Consider the following 25,875-nt stretch of genomic DNA (forward strand, 5'->3'; position numbering starts at 1 on the left):
GATGGATGGATGGATGGGTAGATGGATGGATGGATGGATGGATGGATGGATAAATGGATAGATGGATAAATGAATAGATGGATGGATGGATAGATGGATAAATGAATAGATGGATGGATGGATAGATGGATGGATAGATGAGCTGGATGGATAAATGGATGGATGGATGGTTGGATGGATGGATAGATGGCTTGGATGGATAATGCTATCTCGATAGCTAGATCATCGCTAGCTCACGGCTACAGACGATACCCCGATCCACAATTTTGTATACATTCATCTGTTGAAGGCTACTCAGGCTGATTCTCAGATGAGGGCAGCTGTGAATAATGCCACAGTAAGAATTGTTCTGCATGGGTCTCTACGCTACTCTGACTTTGATTCCTTTCTGTGTATACCAGGAGTGGTATAGATGGATTGTGTGGCAATCTTAGTGAGGTTTTAATGCATGGTAGCTGTCCTAGTTTCTATGGAGTACAGGTTCCTTTTTCCTCAGCTGTCATTTGTTATTTGTTATCTTGATGCTGGCCATTCTTACTAGGGTAGAGGAAATCTTAGTGTAGTTTGATTTTTACTTTTTTCCCTGCGGTTAAAGATGTTGGACACATTCCCATGTGTCTATTGCCCACTAGTATTTCTTCTTCAGAAATGTATCCGTTCAGCTCATTTGCCCATTTATGGCTTGGGTCCCATGATACGAAACCTCTGTCAGATGAATGGCTGGAAATTTCCTCCATTTCTTGTAAGGTACGGCTTTAGTCTGATGACTTTCCTTTGTTGTGCAGAAGCTTTTTTATTTCATGCAATCCCATTTGTCAGTCCTTGCCCTTATTTCCTGAGCTACTGGTGGCCTGTTTAAAAAAAAAAATACCACATGTGCCTGTGTGTTCAAGCATCTTTCCATGTTTTCCTGTAGGAGTTTCAAAGTTCCCGCTCTCACATCACTGTCCTTAACTATGACTATTTTGAGCTGAGTTTCATAGTCTCAGTCTTCTGCCCATGAATGGTCACTTGTGAAGGGGAAGCTGCCCTTGTCAGTATGTTCTTGTCACCTTGTTGAGAATCAGATGTCCACATCCACAGGGGTTGATTTCTGGGTCCTTCTCCATAGTTCTCACTCTGTTACTATGATGAGATATCCCGACCAAAAGCACTTAGGGGAGGAAAGCTGTCCACCGCTGAGCTCTTGGAGAGGAGGTGGACATGCACTGAGGTTGCCTTGGCCTGGGCAGCCATTCAGCTGGCAGAAAATATGAGCCCAGTGTGTTAATACCATAGCTGAAGTCAAAGAAGAGAAACGGGTTTCTTATCCCCTAGGGGAGCCTCCTTTGTGTTTTATAGTTCTGTAAAGGAGAGGCTTTGTCACAGTGACTGTCCCCTCCCCCCGCCACTGTGAAGCCGCAATGTCGTTCTTAAGATGGGCTTTTTTAGATGTCTCCTTGTTTCTCAGGTTCGTGCTGAGGAGCTTGCACAGCCCCTGTCTCTCCTTGGGCAGTAGTGTGGGTTTGTTTTTCAATTGACAGGTCAGCAAGTTTAAAAATGAACCACAGGTGCAGGGTGTGGTGTGTGGCGCCCCATCGGTTCTGCATCCGTGTCACCCAGGAGGTATAATTAATCTCATGGTTCTCACCACCATTGAAGTTGTTTTTCTAATTTAATGACATAATTATCATGTTGTCCCCAGCTTACTCTGTGTGTGGCATGTTGTAGGCGCTCGAGGAGTATATCTCAACTGACAGAATCAAAAAGGCAGTTAGCTACCTTAACCATTTTGAAGCTCAACCCTTTAAAGTCACATTAATCTCTGTTAGATAGGCTAAGAGCAGTGGCTGCCTTTGGTATGCAACGAGTCCTTGGAGAGTGATGCTCATAGTCTGTGACATGGTAAGTAAGGTGTGGATATATGTGTTTTTGCCTCAAAAGAAAAAAAAAAAAAAACCCATGAATCAGTCTTAAACTCTAGCACATATTATGCCTCCTGAACTATTTATGGAAGCGTATGCTCGTTTCTGCCAAGGACTTTGATATGCATTGCAAAAATAATGGATGAGTACATAGAATGGCAGAGATGTGTAATGAAATGTGTGTTAATTGTAGATTGTAAATAGAGAATATGTATGGTTGAGTGTTCCTTCATGGAAGTTCTGGAGACCAGAGTATTTCAAACTTCATTTTTAATTTTGGGATATTTGCATATGTATAATGAACCACATTAGCTATGGGATTCTACTACAACAATTCATTTGTGCCTCGTGCATACTTTATACATGTAGACAAAAGTCACCTTAGCCTTATTTTTATTTTATACATGAGACAAAATTTTATGGGATTCAGTTTTCTTCTTGTAGTGTTATATCAGACTAAAACAAAACTAAATATATTTTAGAGTTTGAGGGAATAACTTGCAGTAGTTAGCTATAAAAATTATTTGATTGTTTTTATAAACGATGTCATAAATAAATTTTTTTAAATCAAAGCACAAAACAACTCAGGACCTTGCAGCTATGCCACCAAAGTCCACTTGACATTTTACCCACAGTCCTCAGATCTCCACTTCCACTGCCTGAAACAAACAGCATCATCTGGTGGAGACGCTGATAAGTCCAGCAGACAGAGCATTGTGATGCATGTATGGTGGGGAGGGGGGCTCTTTTACTGCAGGATGGGGCGTGAGGATTTGAAAGACAGCTTTAAAGGGCCAGAGGAAATGTATAGTTACTGTACCATCAAGCAGCATGGTCTTACACATCACAAGAAGAAAGCTGGTTAGGAACCATTAAAAACAGTTCTCTGTTTATATAGTCATGTGCATGACAGAAAGAGTGATCGTTTTTATTGTCACTCTAAGAAAAACCTGAAGAACTACAGTTCTGTGATATCATCAGAAATTGACTACCTCAACCTATACCCAGCTACACCTGTAGAATGGAGCAGAAGTCACCAGGCTTAAGTTCAGGGCAGAACTGTTTCCGTGGGTTCACTCATACCTCTCCTCCTCCTATATTTTTCTCTCATGCAATATAGTGGGAACCTAGAACTCCAGACACACGTGCTCCCCTCTTTGGGTTCCTGAAAGTTCTTGTGCACATTGCTTACTACCTTTGGGTATAACTCCCACAAACTTTAAGCAACCTGACTCAGTCAGATGCTCTGCAAGTCTCTGCTACCACCAGAATGCACCTAACCATCATGAAATCCTGAATCCGGACTTTTGATATAAGATGAGGAGACTCGGTCCCATCTAGATAAAACCCACATCTGCAAGCGTATTTAGTCAAAGTGAGTTTTTCTTCTGCTTCTCCCTGCTATCTGAACATGAATTTGATACTTAGGCATTCACAGCCATAAAGCCAAGATGTCTTATAAACCTCTACTAAAGCTATCAAGAAGAAAGAACAGAGAGTGATTTGAATATGTGTGCAACTGTGCATTTAGATCTCTTGCACTAATCCCTGCGAAAATTCCCTTACACTGATTATGAAGAAAGCTATCGATTTACAGCCAGGTTCCCCCCACCCCACCCCACCCCCAGAGAACGAAAGAAGAGAGGAATTGACAGATGCGTCTTTTTCCATTCTTGGTGTGTAATGGAACTCAAAGGCATGAGCAGTTTAGTGTATCACAGTACACAAACCACCCAGAGCCAATAACTAGATAAACTTTGAACCTCTTTATGTGCCGTTCGCTCAACTGTGTTGCCAAAGTCAGAGTTTAAACTTCAACTGGATGTGTCCCTTGGCTTACTGTAATTACCTGAAGGGGATTACAAGATACACGTATATTTGGATTCGTAGTCACACTATGTACATTATATTCCAAATGTGATTATATCATGAGCCTTTACTGTAGTGTACATGCATGTTTGCATATTTGGGCATGGACCCCTATATATTGTTTCCAGTCGGGCTACATAAAGAAAAAAGCTAATTGTCAAGGACTTGACTTTACTAATGTCCTCAGGCTGAAGATGTTTTAGGTGAGAACATGGACAAGCCATCTGATTTGGTCCATTATTATATTTTTCAATTATCTTTCATATTCAAAGAGAGACATTAATATAGCTGAGGATGACATAGCAAATTACCACAGCTCTCTAACCCTTTAAATTGCCAACACTGTTGTAATCTGTAATTATAGAAATCAGTGTGAGAATTGTGGCAGTGCATAATTATCTTCCTGATACTTTATTGCTGAATGAATTATTAATCAGAATCAGTCTTGTATAGTATTTGCAGCAACTCAGAAGAATAATGTATAATTAAATTTCATTATTCCTATTTTTGTGTTAATGTTTTATGATGTTGTAATTGATAATTAATTGGCCAAAACTCATACAATACTTGGAAGTTTCAGGTGGCTGGAAAATGATCAGTGTGCTCAGTTCATTAACCAAGTAATAATCACTCTGTAAAGACCATGGGGTCTGTTCCAATCCATATGAGAGAGCTTTTAAAGGTGATATCTTAATATTAAGCTTTTCATGTTTCCTTAAAAGGAAGCAGTAACTGTGACCATGTACAAATGAGGAAGACAGCTTAATAACTTTCAAATCGGGTCAGTTTTAAGTAATCAAGCAGAAGTTGTGAATTTCAGACTAATGCAATAGGTAGTTTGTCATGTCTCCTTCTCTGTCTGTTTCCATTCTAATTAAACCCTCAGTCTCTGTAGAGCTGTAATGTGAGGAAGGGTTAACACTGCGTAGCCTTAAGCCATTTCCTTCTGATCTTGGTGAGTATAACCCATCATGTGGCACATCCTTAAAAAGAAAGTCTGGTTTCATCTTTTCCGATTGTTCAAAACACTATATGGTTCTCCTCCTCACAGACACATAGATTTAGACTCTGAGGGGATTATCAGCTTCTCCTTGGCTGGCATTTCACTAAAGATTCCTGGAGTGAGTTTCTTTTGGTATCCTTTGCAGCCTAGGTAACCAGGAAAAGCTTGGAATCTCAGCATGCCTTCCACTCAGCCTGACTTCTGTTGAAAAGATGCATTGTTGGGCATTCTGTGTGAAGTTCTCTGGGCTCTCTGATTAGATTTTTAAGAGGCCATGCTTCTTTCTGGTTTTCAAAGTATCTGCTTTAGAAAAATGCTGGGTTTTTTTTTAATGCAGATGATCATTTTTTTGTATTCTGAGGAATTCTGAAGCATTGCATTAGGGAACTTAACAGTGTATGCCTTGTTTGTTTGGGTTTTTTTTTTTTTTTTTTTTTTTTTTTTGGTTTTTTTTTTTTGGTTTTTGTTTTGTTTTGTTTTTGTTTTGTTTTTTTAGTCAATCCTTTTCTGAGCAGATTAGAAAACAATAGTGGGGAGGAACAAAGAGGGTGGGTGACTGTTTCTGGGGTTGCTGTAAAAATGCTACTCCACATTCCCAAGGAGATCACGACTGGATTTTTTTTTTTAATGTTGGTCGCACTTGGTTCTGATGCCTTACATTATTCAAGAGGAATCTGTCATCAGACTGCATGAGGAACACAGTTGCTAGACGGTCTTTGTGCTTATTGATTCTTGGAGTGAAGATCAGAAAAACATCCTCAAATCATCTCCTCAGCACTCCATAGCCATGTGTGGCCCCAGGGTATCAACATTGCAAGGCATCACCCCTCAGTGGTGATGGGTACTCTGAACTCTCAGCTGAGGACCTGTGCCACAGTCACCCGCTCAGAGCTGGCACTGTTAAGGGAAAGCTTTTTGGCAATTTGAGGTGGAAGTCTGTGTTTGTAAATGGGTGTGGTCAGTTTCCTCTTTCAAAAGCTATTGGCAGAATTGAACAGCCAAACTATATTATAGAACGATCCAACTTGTATGCAACCAATGGAGAAAGATGCTCTGTGGTCCATGAGTAGGTGAGCCCTTCCCTTATGTGACCTTATGGTACTTTGCAGTAGGAAGGAGTCTGGAGTGTGCAAGCTAGACACTAGAGGTATATAATAAGGATGTCAGGGACAATTCACTGAGTGAGCAGTGTATGAACAAAGGCCTGAAGATGATCAGAGTCTGAGCAGGCACTTTCCATTCCAAGGTGACCTCTCAGTAGATTTATGTGCTCCTCTTCCCACATAGGAGGAGACTCAGAACATGTAAACAAGCCGCTAGGACCACCTAGCTCTAGGAATTCACAGGTGGGAGTTCCCAGTAGTATTTTGGGGGAGGGGCTTTAGATCAACTGCTATAGGGGTAAAATGCAGGCTTCTAACCACACTATTTACCTTAAATACATATGTGCAATTTGAGAACTATTGTAATTCAAAGAGATAGGAAATATCTACAGAGTCTGAAGCAGGCAGGAGGCAGTGCTAAAAGTAGGAATTACACGTTACTGGGAATGAAGCATGCATTTTAAAAGTTGGCACAGTAGAAAAACTAACTTTATTGACTACTTACTGAGTATTGAATAAGTAAACTAATGAACTAATGAGCAAATGAGCAAAGTTTTAATCCTCAGAACCCTATCAAATAGATGCTATCACATTTTTTAAAGAGTGGAAAAAAGAGGCAAGGAAAAGCTAAGGTGGCCTGTCTGAGGTTTTGCAGCAAATGAGACAGTCAGAACTAAAATCCAAGCAGTCTGGCTCCAGCCTGTGCCTACAACCATCCCCTCTCTATACTGTGCACACATGCTGTACTTAGTAAACCCTGCACTCCACCTCAGGTGCTCTCCCAGCCACTGTACGTGTTTGTGCATTACATCATCCACTCTGTCCAGCAACTGGATGCTGATGAAGAAGTGTCCTTACCCAGAGTTCTGATGGTTTTCTGAGATGACCGCATGATCAGCATTTAGATTCAGGCTGAGAGGCCCCAGAGAAAGCACACACTTCTCTGCTAATGTTGTATAAAAACAACAGAGAGAAAGAGGAACATTCAAGGCACATGCATGCAACAAATAGAAAGGGGTGAATATTTTAGGAACTGTTATTAGATACATATCTATACAAGTTCCCCATCTGCCAGGCACGCCTTTAACATCAGAGAGAAATATGTCAGGAGTAGGTGTCCATAAGAGAAGACTTTCTAAAAAAAAAAGAGAGAGAGAGAGAGAGAGAAGACTTTCTTGGTATAAGTGTGTGTAGATTTAGTCAAACAGTAATGAGGATGGTTCCTGATGTAAGCCGAGTAGTCCTTTCTATCCAGAATGCTCTTAGATCCATTGCCTTCTGTGACCTTCATGGTCCCTGGGGAACATTATGGAAGGCAGGCTACAGTGATGTCATTGCCAAAGCTGCCAGGAAGCATGAGAGGGCACACTTTGTCCCATCCTTGCAGCCTTGAATGGAAATTAAGCAAACTGGCCTTTACCCAAGTTAAAAAGAAAATGTGTGCAAATGAAATAAGCACCGTTCTTCACGTGATCCCATTTGCCTTCATGTGAGAGATGCTCCATAGGTACAGAATTACAAGTTTATAGAATGCGCAAATTATATAACTTTCTCAAGACGATAGTTTGGGCCTGAGGATATTGTAGTTCAGTAACGTGGCAGTTGCCTAGTACAAAGGACCTTGCATGTGATCCCAGCACCCCAAAGAAAAAGCAGATTTTTTTTTTACTTGAGCATGTACTACAAAAATAAGTAGCATCCTAACACTCTGCTGTGTGATCTAAGATAGTCTTACTCTGTAGATAGTGAGAACAGGAGTTACAGTTGTTAATTACTGTAGCATCATCTGTCATCCAGGAAGTGAGCAAGCAGGAATCAAAGGCGAACCCTTGGTGTAGGGTAGGGAAGGAAGAAGTGGGAAATGGGTGCTGTGTGGATTCAAAAACCTAAGCCACCTCGCGCTGTTGGCATACCCAAATGCCTCTGAGGTCCTCATTCCTGACCATTCAGGAGAAGATTGTTTTCTACCCCTGTAACCAGGCAAATTTGGACTTTTTGTAAAGAGTAAGAGAACTGGGGGGTGGCTCAGTGCTTAGGAGCAGTTACTGCTCTTGCAGGACACTTTGGTTTGATTCCCAGTACCCACATCAAGTGCCTTACAACTCACTGGAAGTCCAGTTCCGCGGGGGATCTGATCGCCTTTTCTCTTTCCAGAGGTACCTTCATGAGCAGGGTGCACAGGAATCCATGCAGGCAAGCACATTTAAGCACAAATAAAAAGAAGTATCTTTTGTTTGTTTGTTTGTTTGTTTTTGTTTTTTCAAGACAGAGTTTCTCTGTGTAGCCCAGACTGTCCTGGACTCGCTTTGTAGACCAAGCTGGCCTCGAACTCACAGCGATCTGCCTGCCTCTGCCTCCCAAGTGCTGGGATTAAAGGGGTGGGCCACCCAGAACAACAACAAAAAGAAATATCTTTGAATGGTCCTTTCTTTGATACGTTTTGCTTTACCCAGAAGATACTCTGTGTGACATGGCACCTTCTACATTAACAGCATGCTCTGGGGCATGAAGTGTTTCTGTCACTTTTGGTATTAATAATCCTTACTCTGAGAAGCTGCCAAGGGTAGGGCAAGCCACCTAGGAAACTCCATGTACATTCTGTCCTGTCATGTCCCTGCTCCCATGTCTAGCAACCCGCTTTGCTGACCTCTGCCTTTCCCACTTCCTCTGGGGAGAGCCTTTCACCTGTGTTCATCTTCCACCTCCGTTTGACCTTCTATGTGGTGGCGGATGGCCCAAGTCCTTGTACTGGCCAGGCTTCACCTTGGGAGTTCAGTCACTTCTAAGTGGAACAGAAGGAGTAAGGGAGACAGACTTCAGTGGAAATCCACAAGCCTTTCTGAGAACACTGCCTGAAAGAGCTTTCATTAGATGCTGCCTAATTCGGTATGCTGCGCCTTTATTTCTTTAGTTAGCAGGTGAGTCGGGTACAGTTGAGCCTCCTCCATTCAGCTTGTAGAGAAGACAATGTTTCAGAAAAAGACATGTCTAAAAGACCCAATGTGGGGGGGGGGGTAAAAAAAAAAAAAAGAAATTCTCTTTTATTCAGAATCTCTTCATGGGCCAGACAGATGGTCCAGCAGGTAAAAGTGCTTGCCATCCCCAAATCCCACAAAGGAAGGAGAGAACTGATTCTTGAAGTTTATCTGTTGCCTTCCACATGCTTGCTGTGTTACACACTCACGTGCGTGCTCACATGCCGTACACACTGCTGTTATTGATCAATTACGTCAAAACTAAAACTGTAAAGGGCCTTCTCTGTAAAGGCTGTATTTCAGCCTGGAAGCATCAGCAGACATAACAAGAGGGAATGGCCACCTAGCTGCATACAGGCAGACCTTTCTGCTTACTAAGCGTCTAGAGGTGGTCCTGCACACAAAGAAGGACTTGGCATCAGTGACGTACTCTCTAGCATCCTAATCTTGGGAAGTTTACTCTCTCTTTGGTAAGTCTCACATGTTAGCATCTGCACGCACTAACTAACCTGCACTAGCTACAGTGGCATTACTGATACTGCCTCTGACATTCAGATGCAAAACTCCAGTGTAGTATGGTCACTGGCCTGACGGCTAAACTTTTGGCGTTCATTATCATGGCAAATTGTTTGAAACTGACTCAATAAAAAACAAAATTGTTCTTCATTATAGCATCTCAGTGTTCTAACTTTCTCTCCTCTTCTCCCTTGTCTGGCTCCTCAGCACATCTGAAGCCCACTTATAGCTGAGTTTAGTTTCTCTCTTCTGCCTTAATGCTGGCAGTCATGATGAAGCGCACAGTCCCCCTTTTCCACGTTTGACTATCTGTTGTCTTTTCTTAATCTCTGATTCTGTTGTGAGTCTTTGACTCGGTTCCTTTTTGAGACAGAATAATTTCTGCTAGGTTCTGGGAACTCCCCTCCCACCCGATGGAGCCGGTCTGGGGAGGAGAGGAGAGTGCCCCTTCCTCCCCCCCCCCACCCCCCTACCCCCTTTCCCCCCACCCCTTCCCCCCACCCCTTCCCCCTCTCCCCCTCCCGCTGAACTGAGCACTCAGTACAGATCTACAGCGCCTTCTATTAAAATGTAAAGTGATCCGTTGAGTCATCCTCCCTGTGGTTTGACTCAGGCGCTTTATGGTGCACTTTGCATGTCATTTCTCTGTAATGATTTCCCCATGGAGAAGGGTGTCTGATAGAATCCAGGCAGACTGAAGACTGCTCTGAGTCAAATGGATCTTTTATTCTTTTAGCATTAACCCTTATCTCTCAGTTTCCCATCCTCAAATTTTCCCTGAAGGAACCTTAATGAAGTAAACAGGCTCCACCACCCTCATTCAGCTTCCTAATCGCTGTTCACGGATTCTTCTCACGTTAACAGTGTGAAGCTCTAGGGGAATATTGTGCTGGCTAGAAGGGGACATTGAGAGAGAATATTTCACACAGATGCCCTGATAAAGAAAAATGTAGAAAAGAGATGACATTTCTCTGTCCTCTACGAGGCGGATGCTAATGGGAAGCAGAAATTGATGTATGAGAAATGAATATAAATGGAGAACATAGAAAAATGACACCAGAGGCAACCCGAATGTAACAATTTGGAAAAGAAGACTAGCCAATAATAGGAAGTGCCCTGACCCAGAAGAGTAGATAAGAGTGTCACCTGCGGGCTGGAGAGATGGCTCAGCCATTAAAGGCTAGGCTCACAACGAAAAATTTAAGAGTGTCACCTGTACCATTAGATGGAAGGATTGCCACAAAAGAATGAGAGGAGGAGGAGAGAGAACCATTAAGGGAAACAACAGGGTAGACAGCTGTTTAACCTACTGTTTCCTTCCCAGTTCCACACTCCTCTCCCCACTGTCCTCTCTCCCACGCCCACACCATCACCCAGCTGTCACTGATAGTGGCCACTCATGTTGGGCTGCCTGGCCTGAAGACCTACGTGTCAATTTCAGTGTGCACATTCATTTGACAGTAATAGTTTATGTCCCGTCTTACCGTTCAATTCAAGCTGGGACCTTCTCCCTGGCTTCCTAGACATGCTGTTTCGCCTGGTATCACTGAGCAGACCTGCAGAAGGACAAGAGAACCCACATTCTTTTAGATGAGACCCTGCCTCCCAGAGCACTAATTCAGATGGGCAGAGAGCCTCTGTCCCCCTGGGCTCTGTGCTTTACTAGATGTGGTTCATTTTTCTTTGGGCTGACTTTGTTTGTAGACAGGGAGGTTCACATGGCCAGTGAGAGGCTCTGTCTCTCTTCAGCCCCCTCCAGAGTTACATAATAGTATTTTCCACCCAACCAGTTACATTGTTTTCAACGTATCTTTACTTCCTTCTAGAACTGTGTTTAGAAATGCTTGTTTCACGACTTTCCAAAGCTCTTGTACTTTTATAGAAACACATATAATCTAACTAGGAATACTTTGTGTTCACGTGTTTCTTCAAGTTATAAATAAGAAAAAGAAGAGATGCACAAATTGGTTTTGCTTTTGTAAGAAAGGAAAGTGAGGGATCTCTGAAAATAGATTATTGTGGGATAGATACTGGGGATCCTGGTCCTTTCTATTTGAGGGGAGACTTTGTTTTTGTAAAATTGATTGTAAATACAAAAAAAAAGAATAATGATGCTTCATGCTAGATGGCTGAATCTCAAGCATTTATTTCTCAGTGGCACAGGTTGGAAATTTGGAAGCAGGGTACCCGCAGGTCAGGTTCTTAAAGGGGCTCTTGCTGGTTTAGACACCCATTATCTGATTGTGTCCTTGTGTGGCAGGAAGTGAGTGAGAGAATGATCCCTTCAGGTGGGGCTAACCCTCTTCATGAAGACTCCACCATCACAACATGATCTCATCACCTCCCACAGCCCTGCCCCCAAGATCATCAATGCAGATAGTTTATCTCATAAACTATGTATCACTGGATGTTTAAGATTTGTTCGTTTTAACACAGCAATGGAATTGGGATGCACGTTATGATTTTATATTGCTTCTGTGGGCAAACATTCAGCATTAGGTTTGTGACATTAATCTGTATGCTACACGTGGCTCTGATTCACTGTATTACTCCATGATATAAATATATAAATGCTGTATACCTCAGTGCTACTGACAGACAGGCATTGCATTGTTTCCACTAGAGGGTTATTATAAACAATGTTGCTGTGGATGCCCTTATAAAATGTTCCATTAAGGGATCCAAGAGTATCTCCACTGTACCCCAGGAATGCAATAATCCATGTATGCCTTCCACTTCACTAGACAATGCAAGATGGTTTCCAGAGATGTTAAACCAACTATCACCAACAAACAAGAATTCCTGTTGCTTCACACCATCATCAACTTCATCTCCTCAGACTTTCTACCTCCCAAGCCAATGGTTCTGTTCGGTCCTATTTATCCTCTTCAGATGGATTCGTTACAGTCTGCCTCTCCCATTGTAGTATTTTTCTCCGTCTGTATCAGGCTTTGCCTTTCCATTCAGATTATATTTAAATATGAAAAGTTACAATGAGTTGCTACTATCTTATTGGATGCTTTGGAGTTTAAAATCTTTCATATTTTGATCCGTGCAAAAGTAACAAACGGAACAATCACCAAAGATGCAGAGCTTCTTGTGGTTTCTCTGTGTTCAGATCTGACTGGATTTCTCAACTGTGCAATTAAAAAACCAAACGAACAAACAAACACTATTGTTGCAAAGGTGACAGTGAGTTGAAGCTCCTCCTGAAAGGTCAAGGCAAGTGGACATTTACACTGACCTAGGGAACCTTTAAGAACCATTAAGGACTTGATGATATAATTGTAGAGCTCCAGTCCTAACGATGGTAGCTCCCTTGATGCTAAGCAGAAGACAGACAGATGGGGAGGCTGAGTAAACAAAGCAGACAAACATTCTAGCTTCTCCAAGACAGGCCCTCCCTTTAGCTGTCTGAGGCATTAGTGACACTAAGCGACAAGCACTCCCTTTTCCATTAGGAAATGCTGACATTGAACTGCTTTTCTACTTTCGGTAGGAAGTTTGATGTTCTTAGAATGTGTTTTCAACCCAAAAGAAACATTGGAGCCATTTCAATAGTCTCCACACTCTCAAGTCTCTATAGATTTGGTAACTTTCTCCTCTGAAAACTAACCCTTACAGATTTATAGCGAATAACATTTTAAATGCTTGATAAAAGCAGAAATTCACTCGGCAATTACTAAATAATTTAGTGTTTGATTCGCAGAAGTATTTACTTAATGCACTGTTTCTGGGAGTAATGTGGGGGAGCCACCAAGTGAAATGGCTTATAATTTACTCCTTTCCTTCACCCACAAGGCATATTCATTTTTTTTTTCATCCCAAGCATTCTAGACATGACAGGTTGTCTGTAAAATTTAACGTTCTATTTTTTTTGTGAATTGCAGCTCTTCAGATTTCCCACTGTGGATTTTTTTTAACTTTGTGAATTATACTTTTAACACTAGAACTGTTAGACACTTTACTATCTGAATATGATCTGGTAATGAATGAAGAGCAGATACGTTAATAAGTGAGTCTGCATTCATTAATACTGCATTTTTGACTGATAAGGGTTGTGGACCATGTAGCTTCCTTCGAAGGGATGAGCGTGCTATGATGATATAGTAGCAATTAGCTTTTCCTGCCGAACCATATGAGGAAAAGGTTGGGGGGTGTGTGTTATGCACATGTGCAGCTGGGGTTTTTGGCATGCAGAAAGAATGAGATCAGCCAAAACCCAAATCAGAACCTTTGGAAGGCTTCCTCGCAATCTGACTTCAGCTAGTGTCTGCACGCTTTAACACATTGTCTACTGCTTAGAGTAAAGGCTGGCTGTCAGACTCCTGTGTGCTATTCTGGGATCCTTGCTCCCCACACTGTAAAGTAGTTCATTCTTAGATCCTGCGATCCCTGCTGATTTGTTGCATTAGGCGGCAAGTGTTGCTTAATTAACATTAGGAATGGGCGGTGAGACTGAAAGCAGAGTGCTCAGTACCAGTACCGCAGTGATAGAAGAGCCAAAGGCACAGATGAGCGGTCACAGAAAACATGAAGATGAGGGGTGAAGCAAAGGGCGGCAGAAACTAGTGTGTTCCCTTAATGCTTGAAGAGACCAGGGGAGGGATGGGTAGGGGGGTGTAAAGAATAAGAGGAGGACTAGGAATAACAATAGCAGAAAGAATTCTCCAAGAACATCCAGGAAATCACTACATAAAAGCCTAGCATCCATTTCAGGGTAATGGGTTTCAGTGTTTGCCTAGTGTGTTGGCTAGTTTCTGTGTCAGCTTGGCACAGGCCAGAGTAATTTTGGAAGGAAAACCTCAGTTGAGAAAATGTCCCCCATCAGACTGCCTTGTGAGCTGTGAGGCATTTTCTTGATTGATGATTGATATGGATGGGCCCATCCCTCAGTGGTGGGTGGTCCTGGATGGTATTTTGTTTGTTTGTTTGTTTTGTTTTTGTTTTTTGTTTTTTTTGTTGTTGTTGTTGTCGTTGTTTTTTTGAGACAGGGTTTCTCTGTGTAGTCTTGGCTGTTCTGGACTCCCTTTGTAGACCAGGCTGGCCTCAAACTCACAGCGATCTGCCTGCCTCTGCCTCCTGAGTGCTGGGATTAAAGGCGTGCACCACCACGCCCGGCTCTGGATGGTATTTTTTTAAAGCAGGCTGAGGTACAAAGCTGTGAGGAACAAAGCAGTAAGCAGCACTTCACCATGGCCTCGGCTTCAGTTCCTGCCTTGACTTCCCTCAGTGATGGACTGTGGTGTGGAAGTGAAGTAAACCCTGTCTTCCTCAAGTTTGCTTTTGGTCATGGTATTTCATCACAGCAATTTCAAGAAACAAAAAACAAAAACATCTAGCATGTGGAAAGCCCTGGAGTCAATCCCCAGCACCACCCCAAGTAGATTTCAGCCATAGTGTTTGATAAATAGAATTAATAGTGTTTAAATGTCTTCAAACCTTACCTGATGGTTTAGCCAGAAGAGCAGATATCCATGTTAATATGTTATTATATCTTACTCTGTCAACTGGGACTCCATATATGGCTATATCCCTGTTCTTTCAAAAGCCAGCCCTCTGAGGAAAAGGTCGGGTCCTCAAGACACACACACCCCACCCTCCATCCCCACCACTCCCACCTCCACCCCTGCCTGTGTTGGAGCTCTGCATCCTTGCTTGTATTGTATACTGGAATATAATAACCCACCTTCTGCCTTATTGGCTGCAGCTCCTAGTGGAACATAACTTTGTTCCTCTCCAAAGTGACCAGGACCCTACTCAGGCCTCAGCGGAGTTTTCTTGGCCATGTATTCTTTAGTTCATCTTCGCTTGCCCAGGTTTGTTCACAGAACAAACTTCCAGGTGACGAGCTGAAGCACTAACAGCACCGCTTGTCCGTGTTGCACCCAGGTGTCCTCTGCACTTGAGTTCCCGTTTCCTAAAAGAAACTTTAACTGTTGCCCTCCCTAGGAGTATCATGGTGCATCCTGACAGGAGCCTTTATGCACTGTCTACTTTATTTGATGCAACTTCTGCAACAATAAAATTGTCTTCAAAAAGCCAAAGAAAGACCCTTTCTGTCCACTAAGGCGCAATATCCGACTCTGTACAATCGCTTAGCTCTGTTTTCCTCACAGCCTCCTGGACGGCCGTAGGGTTGTAGCACTGCAAGATCACAGCTGGACTTGTGGGCCTTGCTTTACATTTTGTAACCCTAGAATCAGATACAAAATGAAACGGTCCAAATCCACAGAGCGGGTCAGTGGCATGGCTGCAGCAGAGGCCACTGCTTTCTACTGCACCTCACTGTCACTGCCCTCTGTATTTTCTTCCATTTCATATGTCACTCACTTTACAGCTTTGTATTCTGCAAAGCAAGCCTGTCTTTAACTACAACCAGTGTAGTTACAATGATATAGATTACTCATAAATAGATACGAAAAGTGGCATAGCCTCTGTTAATCCCCTTCTTCTGGTAACTTTGGTGGGTCATCTATTTCCTGCAACTTTACTTGTTCAACCAGGTTTTGCCTGTTGCCTTCTACATATAACCTGTTACAATTTTTAAATTCAATAAATCCTGTACATTAATAGAAAAAAAACTAGATGCATTAGGACCAATAATTTGAGAATGGAGAAAAGAAATCAGGGTTGAAACTTTATATGGTAGATAAGAAAATCCTGGGAACATTCCAACTAGAGGATAGTAGAGAGACTGGAGAGGTGGCTCAGCAGCTAAAAGCACTTGCTGCTCTTAACAGAGGGCCTGAGTTGGTTCCCAGCATCTGTATCGGTTGATCATAACTGCCTGTTACACTAGCTCCATGAGATCCAAAGCCCTCTCCTAGTCTTGTGGGCACCTGCACTTATATGCACATTCCCACATGTCTTAGTTAAGGTTTCTATTGCTATGATGAAACACCATGATCAAAAAGCAAGTTGGGGAGGAAAGTGTTTATTTAGCTAACACCTACGTGTTGTTGTCCATCATCAAAGGAAGCCAGGACAGGAACTCAAATAGGACAGGTACCTGGAGGCAAGAACTGATGCAGAGATCATGGAGGGGTGCTACTTACTGGCTTACTCTCAACCTGCTTTGTTCTAGAACCCAGGACCACCAGCCGAGGGATGGCCCAACTCACAATGGGCTGGGCCCTCCCCCTCAATTACTAATTAAGAAAGTGCCCTGCAGCTGGATCTTATGGAGACATTTTCTCAATTGAGATTCCCTTCTTTCAGATGACTCTAGCTTGTGTCAACTTGACATAAAATTAGCTAAGACCCCAACATGCAGACATACACATATACATGTAATTAAAAATAAAATAAACCCTTTTAAAAAGAAGCTAGTAGAAAACACTTGTGGTTTTTTTACTCCGTAATAAAAAATTACCAGCAGTTTCCTAGTGTTAGGCAGACACCAAGAGACCTTGATTTTATTCCATGATTTAGGATTGTTTTAACTGAATTGTGTCTCATAATGTTATTCTTCTCATTTCATTTTTTAACTGGTTGTAAATAAACAACTTCAAAAATACTTAATTTTTTTACTTGAATGCCAAGGAACTAATGTGTTTTCCTCACAAAACCTTTTTTTAATTAGGTATTGAAAAACACATTTTATAACAGAGTGTAGCTTGCACTATATTGTTAGCAATGTGATAAGTTATTGCTTTAGAATACTAGAGAAATTATAACTAATAAATTGAGTGCCATTGAGATGGCTGGAAGGAGAGGGTGGTAGTTTTGATCCCTCCCACGTGTATGCTGTGGCACGTTCTCACACATAAATACACACACGCAACAACAACAAGTGTTTAAAGCAATTTTAAAAAATAAATCCAGAAATTTTTCTTCTAGCCAAAACTAGGCAATGGGTATTTTATTTACACTTCCATCTCAACAACTATTAAAATAAAATACATGGAATGATGCCTCTCAATGCATTAGAGACCTGGGCAAGCAGCTCAGTTGGCAAAGTGCCTGCCATGCAAGCACTAAGGCCTGAGCTTGACTTGCTGAGCCTGTGTTAAAAAGCTCCATGATGGGCTGAAGGTGTGGTTCAGTTGGTAAAGTGCTGACAGCATGCACAAAATAGTATGTTTGCTTCCTAGCACTCTGTAAAATTAGGCATAGTATTATGGTATTGCATGCCTGTAATCCAAGCACTTGACAGGTCAAAGCAGAAGGAACAAAAGCCTGCAATACATAAGAGACTTAACAACAACAAAGCCATATAAAGTGGCACATGCTTGTAATCTCAGTGCTGGAATGCAAAGACAGGCAGAGCCCTGGGGCTTACTGGCCAGACAAATCCGTGAGCCCCAGGCCAATGAGAGACCCTACACACACACACACACACACACACACACACACACACACACGCACGCACGCACGCACGCACGCATGCTTAACCTTATATGGCTCCTGATGAACAATGCCTGAGGTTGTCCTCTGGCCTCTGTAAACATGAGCATGCATGCACATGAGCATGAACACACATTGTAATGACATTTGACATTAGATATTAGGCAGCAAAGAATAGTAGTCCACCCCAATGACAGTGAAGGTCTGACCCCAGCACACTGCTCTGAGGGTTTCCAGACCATGGAGCAAAGAGAAAGCAAGGCACTTTGATTCTGAAGTCAAGTGGACAGAGCTCAGCGTCTGGATACGTGGTGGTGGCCAGACAGAAAGCAGGGGAGCAGAGCAAAGAGAACCCCAAAGGTTGCAGAAAATTTCCCTTCAGTGTTCTTCAGAGGCCTGATGAGCACGTGTTTGCAAGCAGACATCTCAGACATGGGGAAAGTCTTGCCCAGAACCATCAGAAGGAGCTCAGAGTTCAGAAAGTCTTAGATTAATGCCTGCTCTTCATAGCCAGACTGGAAGACCCAACTTCAAGCAGACATAAAGTACAGTGCTCACAGCTGTCATGAATAGGTAGTGAGGACTATGGAGCCCCAGACAAAATGCTCTTTTTCATAAAATCTCAAATGCAAAATCTGAAAGGTTCAAACTACTCCCAAGAACCTTATCTTGTCTTGCAATAAAGCTCAGAATTATACATCATAACACAAAATATCCATCATCAGCAAAATTGAGTCCAAAATTTAACGGACAGTGTCTGGCATCCAGTCAAGTATATTCGATACTACAAAGGAAGAAGGATTGTGGCAGGAGGATTTAAGCCAAAACCAATACAAATACCAAACACCAGGCAGTAGGGATAGTGATTTCCTTTCGTGTTAAGTCAGAAGGTTAAAAATCTTAAGCAGAGACATGGAAGATATTTTAAAACACCCATCTTAGTCATTTGTATAATAGCTGAGGTCACAGTAGTGAGATAAAAATTACATTACCTTTGAAAAAGATTGATGACAGACATGGCAGAAGAAAGGACTACTGAAATTGAGATCATCCAGGTTGGAATGTGAGAAAAAGAGAAAAAAAGGATAACAATTTCAATTTATTTGATTTTTTTGGGTTTTTTTGTTTAGTTGGTTTTGGTTTTTTCGAGACAGGATTTCTCTGTGTAACAGCCCTGTCTGTCCTGGACTCACTTTGTAGCTGAAGCTGACCTTGACCTCACAGTGATCCACTCGCCTCTGCCTCCCTGAGTGCTGAGATTACAGGAGTGAACCACCATGCTTGGCTACAAAACATTTTTAAGTGAGCAGGGCATTTCTGAACTGGTAGACAACTTTTAATTGACAAGTCTTGGGCCATGCTAAGGAAAGTAGTGGATAGAGAGCAAAAATATTTAGCAAAAACACTTGAGTAATTGAAGGTGGAAGTGTCTTCAGATTTGAAAACTCCACACCCACAGACCCAGGCTGGGATTCTGAGAGCAGGTTCTTTTTTTTTTTTTTTTTTTTTTTTTTTTTTTTTTTTTTTCTTCTTCTTCTTCTTCTTCTTTTCTTTTCTTTTTATTAATTTATTCTTGTTACATCTCAATGTTTATCCCATCCCTTGTATCCTCCCATTCCTCCCTCCCCCCCCCCATTTTCCCATTATTCCCCTCCCCTATGACTGTTCCTGAGGGGGATTACCTCCCCCTGTATATTGAGAGCAGGTTCTTAATGGAAGCAATCCAAGTGAAAAGATGTGAAATAGGAAGAAACTTCATCATCACAGCAAAAGCATCTGTGAACCACCTGTTGCTAACACAGTACATCCCGGTGAGATGGGAACTGTTTCTCCCTTAATGTCAGCAAAGCAAGGAGTTCATTTCTTTTCACCTCTGCTCTGTGTTAGACAAGAGGCGCTGGCAACGAATTCCAGAACAAAAATACATTAAAGCATCCAGGTTAAAAAGGAGTTAACACTTTTGTTTACAGATCACATGCTCTTCACTGTAGAAAATTTTGTAGACACTTCAAGAAAAGGCTATGGGAATTTGTAAGCAAGTTGGGCAAGGTTTCAGGATGTAAAGTCAAGACACAAAATCATTTTTTGATACTAGGGATGTAAGTTAGTGGTAGAATTCATGCCTAGAATTCCAGCAAGAGGCCCTGAGTTTGACCACCAGTACTGAAAATATTGTCAAAGAAGAGTCAACAGTTAATACTTTAAAATAATATTTGAATACTTAGGTATAAATCTTTGAAAATACATTAATACTCACACAGCACAAAGAAAATATCTTGCTTTTGACACCAAAAGCATAATTTTTTTAAGTTACAAAATTGGGTTTTATCAAGTGAAAACTTTGACAATAACAATTAGAAGAAGGCAAACAATAGACGACTGGAGAAAATATTAACATAAGGGACTGTGGAGAGCAGTAAGAGCTCTCAAAAATTCCACAAGAAACAGACAACCTGATTCAAAATGGGAGGAGTCCAGCATGGCCTCATGTATCTTCCCAGCACATGTGAGGCAGAGGTAGAGAAATCTAGAGTTGAAAGGTAGTCAGGCTAAAGCCAGACCCCGCCTCAAGAATTAAACATAAGAAGTAAATGGTATTTGACCACGTCCCCTGGAGGGGGAGACCTGGTGGCACTTAGAGGAAGGATAGCAGGCTACCAAGAAGAGACTTGATACCCTATGAGCATATACAGGGGAAGGAGGTCCCCCTCAGTCACAGTCACAGGGGAGGAGAATAGGGTGAAAGCGGGAGGGACGGAGGAATGAGAGGATACAAGGGATGGGATAACAATTGAGATTGAGATGTAATATGAATGAATTAATAAAAAAAGAAGTAAATGGGCAAAGAATCCGATTGGCAGTGACCAACAGGCACAGAAAAGCGCTTGGCATCTTCAGCCATTACAGAAGACTAGCCAAAACCACAAGCAGGTATCACAGTGCAGCTACAAGGATACACAGAGTTACAGAGACTGGTCAAGCCAATTGCTGGCAAAGATGTCAGGAGCCAAATGCTCACACACTCCTAGGGAAAGGTAAGATGCATGGTACAACCATGTGAGAAAACAACTTAAACTTGCGCGTGCGCTGCAATCCATCCACTCTCAGGGGATCCTTACCCGGGAGACACTCGAGTACCTGCCCATATAAACATAGGCACTGATGTTCACAGAATCTTTATTTATAGTGATCCCAAATTGGAAACAACCCAAATACACATCGGTAGATATGAGCGGCTTAAAATTTGAACTATATACATACAGTAAATACAATTCAGTAGTAGCATAACAAATTTTTTAAAATTAATTTTTAGTTAGCATGCAAAATAAAAAAGATTTTTCCTGTGGTATTTACTTTTTAATATTTTTATTGAAAATGTCATAGTATGTATCTTTATCATACTCACTGTCACTCTTTCTAGTAACTCCTTGCAAATCCACTTCTAGTCCCCTCCCTCCCAAACTATGTGTGTTATCTCTCCCACCTGCCCCCCCCCCCACTTTTAGCTAGCTCACCAAATTCAATTTCTGCTGCCCATTGTCTCATGCTGTATGGCCATCTACTGGAACTTCCAGTGGGCTTACCAGAGGCCACACCATTAAAGAAAACTGCTTTTCCCTATCCAAGAACTCATCAACTGCCCATAGCTCCTTTATGTGTGGGGGCTTATGAACCCCTTCTTTCTCTATGCTAGAGTTTTGCCTGGCTTGGTCTTGTGCAGGCAACCACAGCTGCTGTGAGTTCATGAGGATGTTGGTCCTGCCATGCCCTGAAGACACTGGTTTGCCCTGATTCTCCCCAACTTCTGTCCCTTAGAATCTTTCCATCCCCCTTCCGCAGTCATCCCTGAGTTTTTCAGGGGACGTAACCTAGTTACCACATTTGTTCTGAGCACTCCATGACTCTTCTTCTCTGTAGTACTTGGATCAATTGTCAGTTTCTGTATTTAGCCACCATTCACTGTACAAAGAAACTTCTCTGATGAGGTCTGAGCACTGCGCTGCAGTATAGGTAGAGAGATGAGAATTTCGGATGCAGTTCATTTGGCACAGTAACAGTAGTAGGTTCACCCTGGAGCCTAGGAGTTCTCTAACAGTACCAGGCAATTGTTTTCCCCCTGAACAAAAGGACTTACTTAAATTCAAAGGCAGAAAGTGGTTGGCTACTCCATAATATTTGTGCCACTGTTGCACCCATGGGTGTATCTCGCCATGCCAGCTATTATTTTAATTCACAGGGCTCTCAGATTGTTGATGACATTTTCTTCCAGCAACCTACAAAGCACCTTCCAGTACTATGAAAGCTAGGCAGCTGGGAGAAAACTTTATGGTTCAGTACCAAGTTGATTTCCTCATGTCCTGTGACAAATCTGTGTGGTGTTGTCAGCAATAAGGTTTTACCATCAAGCTCTGGTGAGCAGTCAAGACCAGTAACAATATCCTGTATTGTTTTAGGGGTATCTGGGACACCTCTAGCCAACATCTTGAGGGAGGATGTCCCACCGCTGATACTAGGCTTTTTATTTGCCATCTTATAGCTTCAAGGAGGATCATGGTCTCCTAGTGGGGTACCTCCAGTTAAATATGTTTATATGTTTATATATTTAGGAAGCCATATAAAACGGATTTTCATGTGACTTTTTAAAACATCCTTAGTGTTAGTTATCCCCACCTCCTCTACCCCACCCTTCCATCCCTCTCCTTACTAAACTTCCCTCCTTAATACAGTGGTATTTCCATACATTTATGTCATATACTTTGCTCGTGTTTGGTCTCACTGCCCTCACCTTCCTTCCTTCCCCACCACTTGTTGGTCACTTTCTTGCCCCCAAAGAGTCTCTCTTCTGTTTCCATGTTATGTATGTATGTATGTATGTATGTATGTATTACATATGTGTATTTAATTCTAGATTCTGCATATGAAAGAAAATGGGATTTTTACCTTCCCCTATTGTTTTATCTTGTTCCCTTTTAATATATACCCATTCTAATTTCATACTGAAATATAGATTCTGCATATATGAGAAAATATGCGACGTTTGTCTTTCCAAGTCTGACGAATTTCACTTTCTAGTTCCACACGTTTTCTTTAAAGCTGAATAAAACTCTATTGTTATGTGTACCACATTTTCTTTATTCATTAGTTTGTATATTGGATCTAGGCTTGCCATTTCCCAACTACTTCAGTAGTGCTTTGGTAAGCACAGACGTGTGAGTGTCTCTGCAGCTTGCCAACAAAGGCTCCTTCAGGTGTATACCCAAGAGTTGTACCTTTGGATCATACAGGTAGTCCAGGTTTAGCTTTCTTCACGCACCACTGTGCTGGTTTCCACTAGTTTACATTCTTAGCAAAAGGATGTACGGAGGAACAAACCTTTTCTATATCCAACAGCATGAAGAGAAGATAAAAATAATTATTCTGAGTAAGATCATTCAGACAGCATAATACATTATTTCATTCATTGTAACTCCAAAAGAGGCAAACATGTTGTCAGAAAGCTGAGCAGTGGCTGCAGGGCTGCTCAGAGGTGTAAAGGCTGCAGCAGACTCTGGATGATGGTGGTTCGTCTTGATTGCATGGATGGCTTCTCAGTTGTGTACATAAGTCAAAACGGCAATCGCATACTCCAAGTAATGCAGTATCCAACACTAAAGCTGTTTTGAGGATTTTGTTGTTGGTGGTGGTGGTGGTGGTGTTTGTTGGTGTTGGTGTTGGTGGTGTTGTGTTGTTTGGGGGCTTTTGTTGTTTTGTTTCTTGAAACAGGGTTTCTGTGGGTAGTCTTGGCTGTCGTGGACTGACTTTGTAGACCAGGCTGGCCTCGAACTCACAAAGATCTAGCTGCCTGTGCCTTCCTGAGTGCTGGGATTATAGGTGTGTGCCCCCATGCCCAGCACCACCCTGAACATTTCCAATCTCATCTGTTTTCAAAAGTAAGAATAAAGACAGGAGAAGGACTTGCTAGTGGGATTTGTGCTAGTGGCAAGCATTTCTGAAAACCCAGCCTTTGATTGGGTTTTGAGCAGTGCATTTGAAAATTACTCCCAGGGTGCTTTTTAAAGCAAAGATGTTTTTGTAAAGATAATCTTACCTTGTATCTTCTCTCATGGTTCTTATTGCAATATTGTTTCCTTAAAGATGCTCATTGAATCCTCTGGGATAATGATAGTACAATTCCATATATGAGACCAGAGTGACCACTTCGTTGTATTGCTCACACCCTGCCATGTAGGGTAGAGGATGGGTAGAATAACAGGCTGCATCTGCACTCTGGTGCGCATATAGTCGAGGGCATTCATTAAATCACATCTCATGATTAAATATTTAGTCTACTTAACATTGTTGCCAAATTTCATCTTAGGAACTTGCATGTACTTCATCAAAACAGCATTTCAAAATACTTCAAAGTGATTTGTTCCCTTTTAACACAAATCTCAGGTCATAATCCAACAATTTATACACACAAGTTCCATTTTACCCTCCTAACGAAGTCAAAACTGTCCAGTGCTAAGGCGCTCCGTTAAAAGGCATGGGGTTGGATGCTCCAGTGGAGCCATTGGGTAGCATGCAGTTCTTATAGGAAAAAAAAAAATGCAGGGTAGAGACATGCAGTGAGTGGGAGCAAAGCAATAGGTTGCAGCCTTCCAGATGACTCTGTTATGCCAACCCAGAATGACTGCGCCACTTAGCGATCCTGTTCCTCTCTGCCAGGCTCATGGCAGGGGCACTAGGAGGCATGGCGGTCTTCTCTACCTTCTCTACCACTCTAAGGGACACTGACCCAGCCTTTCTTTCTTCCAGGGTTTGAACGGCATGTCTGTGGATGAGAAGTCTGACTCCCCCATGTATGTGTATGAGTCCACAGTCCATTGTGCCAACATCCTCCTGGGCCTCAATGACCAACGGAAGAAGGACATTCTCTGTGATGTGACACTGATTGTGGAGAGGAAGGAGTTCCGAGCCCACCGGGCTGTGCTGGCTGCCTGCAGTGAATACTTCTGGCAAGCGCTCGTCGGACAGACAAAAGATGACTTGGTGGTCAGCTTGCCTGAAGAGGTACAGTTACTTGGTGTGTTTGTGGGGTTGTTACAGGAGGTTTATTGACTTAATTAAAAAAGAAAACTGGCAAAGAAAGAGGTGGAAATTACATTTGCACTGTGGCACATGATGTCCACGTCACGCACATATGTTGGCTTGCAGCATAATCAGTTTCTATTTGATACACTTGAAGCCCCAGATGCACGAATACAAAGTGAGTGTGCTTCTTTAAGGGAACTGAGCCTCACCTGGGGCCCAAGCCCTCACAGTTTCTGGTTCACTTAAACTTCGGGTTTTGAATAGACTGATGCAGTCCTCTAAGTAGGATTTGAATCACTGCTATTTCTTCTCTCTTTCAAATGGATCACTAGATTTCCCCTGAGAATAAAACAGCGAAAGAATTCACAGGACCTTACTTACTTAGGAGAAAAGCAAAGCAACCAGCAATTCTCGCCATTAATGCAGTGAGATTCTAAGAAGTGTAAATTTGCTTTTCTCATCAGTATTGAAAATATCCCCCACTCGGGTTTCTTAGCTGCTTCGGTGAGGACAGTCATTTTGGTACTTTGGGGACGTGAATAGCTGGGCCTGTTCCGTGCAGAGATGACAGTCAGGTGGTTTGAGAGGCAGGGACCCGAAAGATGGGCTTCACAATGGCGAACCATTAAGCTGGCCACTCTTCAGATTACCCCGTGTTCTCAGAGGACTGACTGGGGATGATTCCAGCATCCTTGAGCTCTGTGTGCAGCACAGAGTGCAACTCCAGAGCCTCCAGCAACCATTTGCAAGCTGTGCACTGCAACAACCTGCAGAGCCGCAGCTCACATCCACGACCTTGTAAATGAGATCTGGGGTCAGTTTGTAGCTTCTTCTCAGCAGAGAAGTCAAAGACCAAAGACATAAAGCGTTGAAGATTACAACTACACCTGAGTTCTAGGATCACAAACGCAGGTGCCTCAGAGACGCAGCAATAGTATTAATGAGCCAGTGGTTACATGTAAAACTGGGAGCAGTACAGAGCACCCATACTACCAAAACTCACTGGAATCTAACATGAAAGAAACAGACGAAAAGGGGCTGGAGATGCCGCTCAGGGGTAGAGCACCTGCCTCGCGTGTTCA

At 42.3% G+C, this 25,875-nt stretch overlaps 1 protein-coding gene across 5 annotated transcripts in view; it reads left to right on the top strand.

The window, feature by feature from the left end:
* Window positions 1–25,875, top strand: part of Bach2 (BTB domain and CNC homolog 2) — a 340,628-nt gene that overhangs the window by 234,862 nt on the left and 79,891 nt on the right. For all 5 annotated transcript variants that reach the window (XM_051161111.1, XM_051161126.1, XM_051161118.1 and 2 more), the window contains one exon: window positions 24,518–24,772. In XM_051161111.1, the coding sequence (XP_051017068.1) occupies window positions 24,530–24,772 (243 nt within the window). In that variant the 5' untranslated portion in view covers window positions 24,518–24,529. The remainder of the gene's footprint in view (window positions 1–24,517; window positions 24,773–25,875) is intronic.

Source organism: Acomys russatus, chromosome 2, assembly GCF_903995435.1.
Source record: "Acomys russatus chromosome 2, mAcoRus1.1, whole genome shotgun sequence".
In the NCBI taxonomy this organism is placed as follows: Eukaryota; Metazoa; Chordata; class Mammalia; order Rodentia; family Muridae; genus Acomys; species Acomys russatus.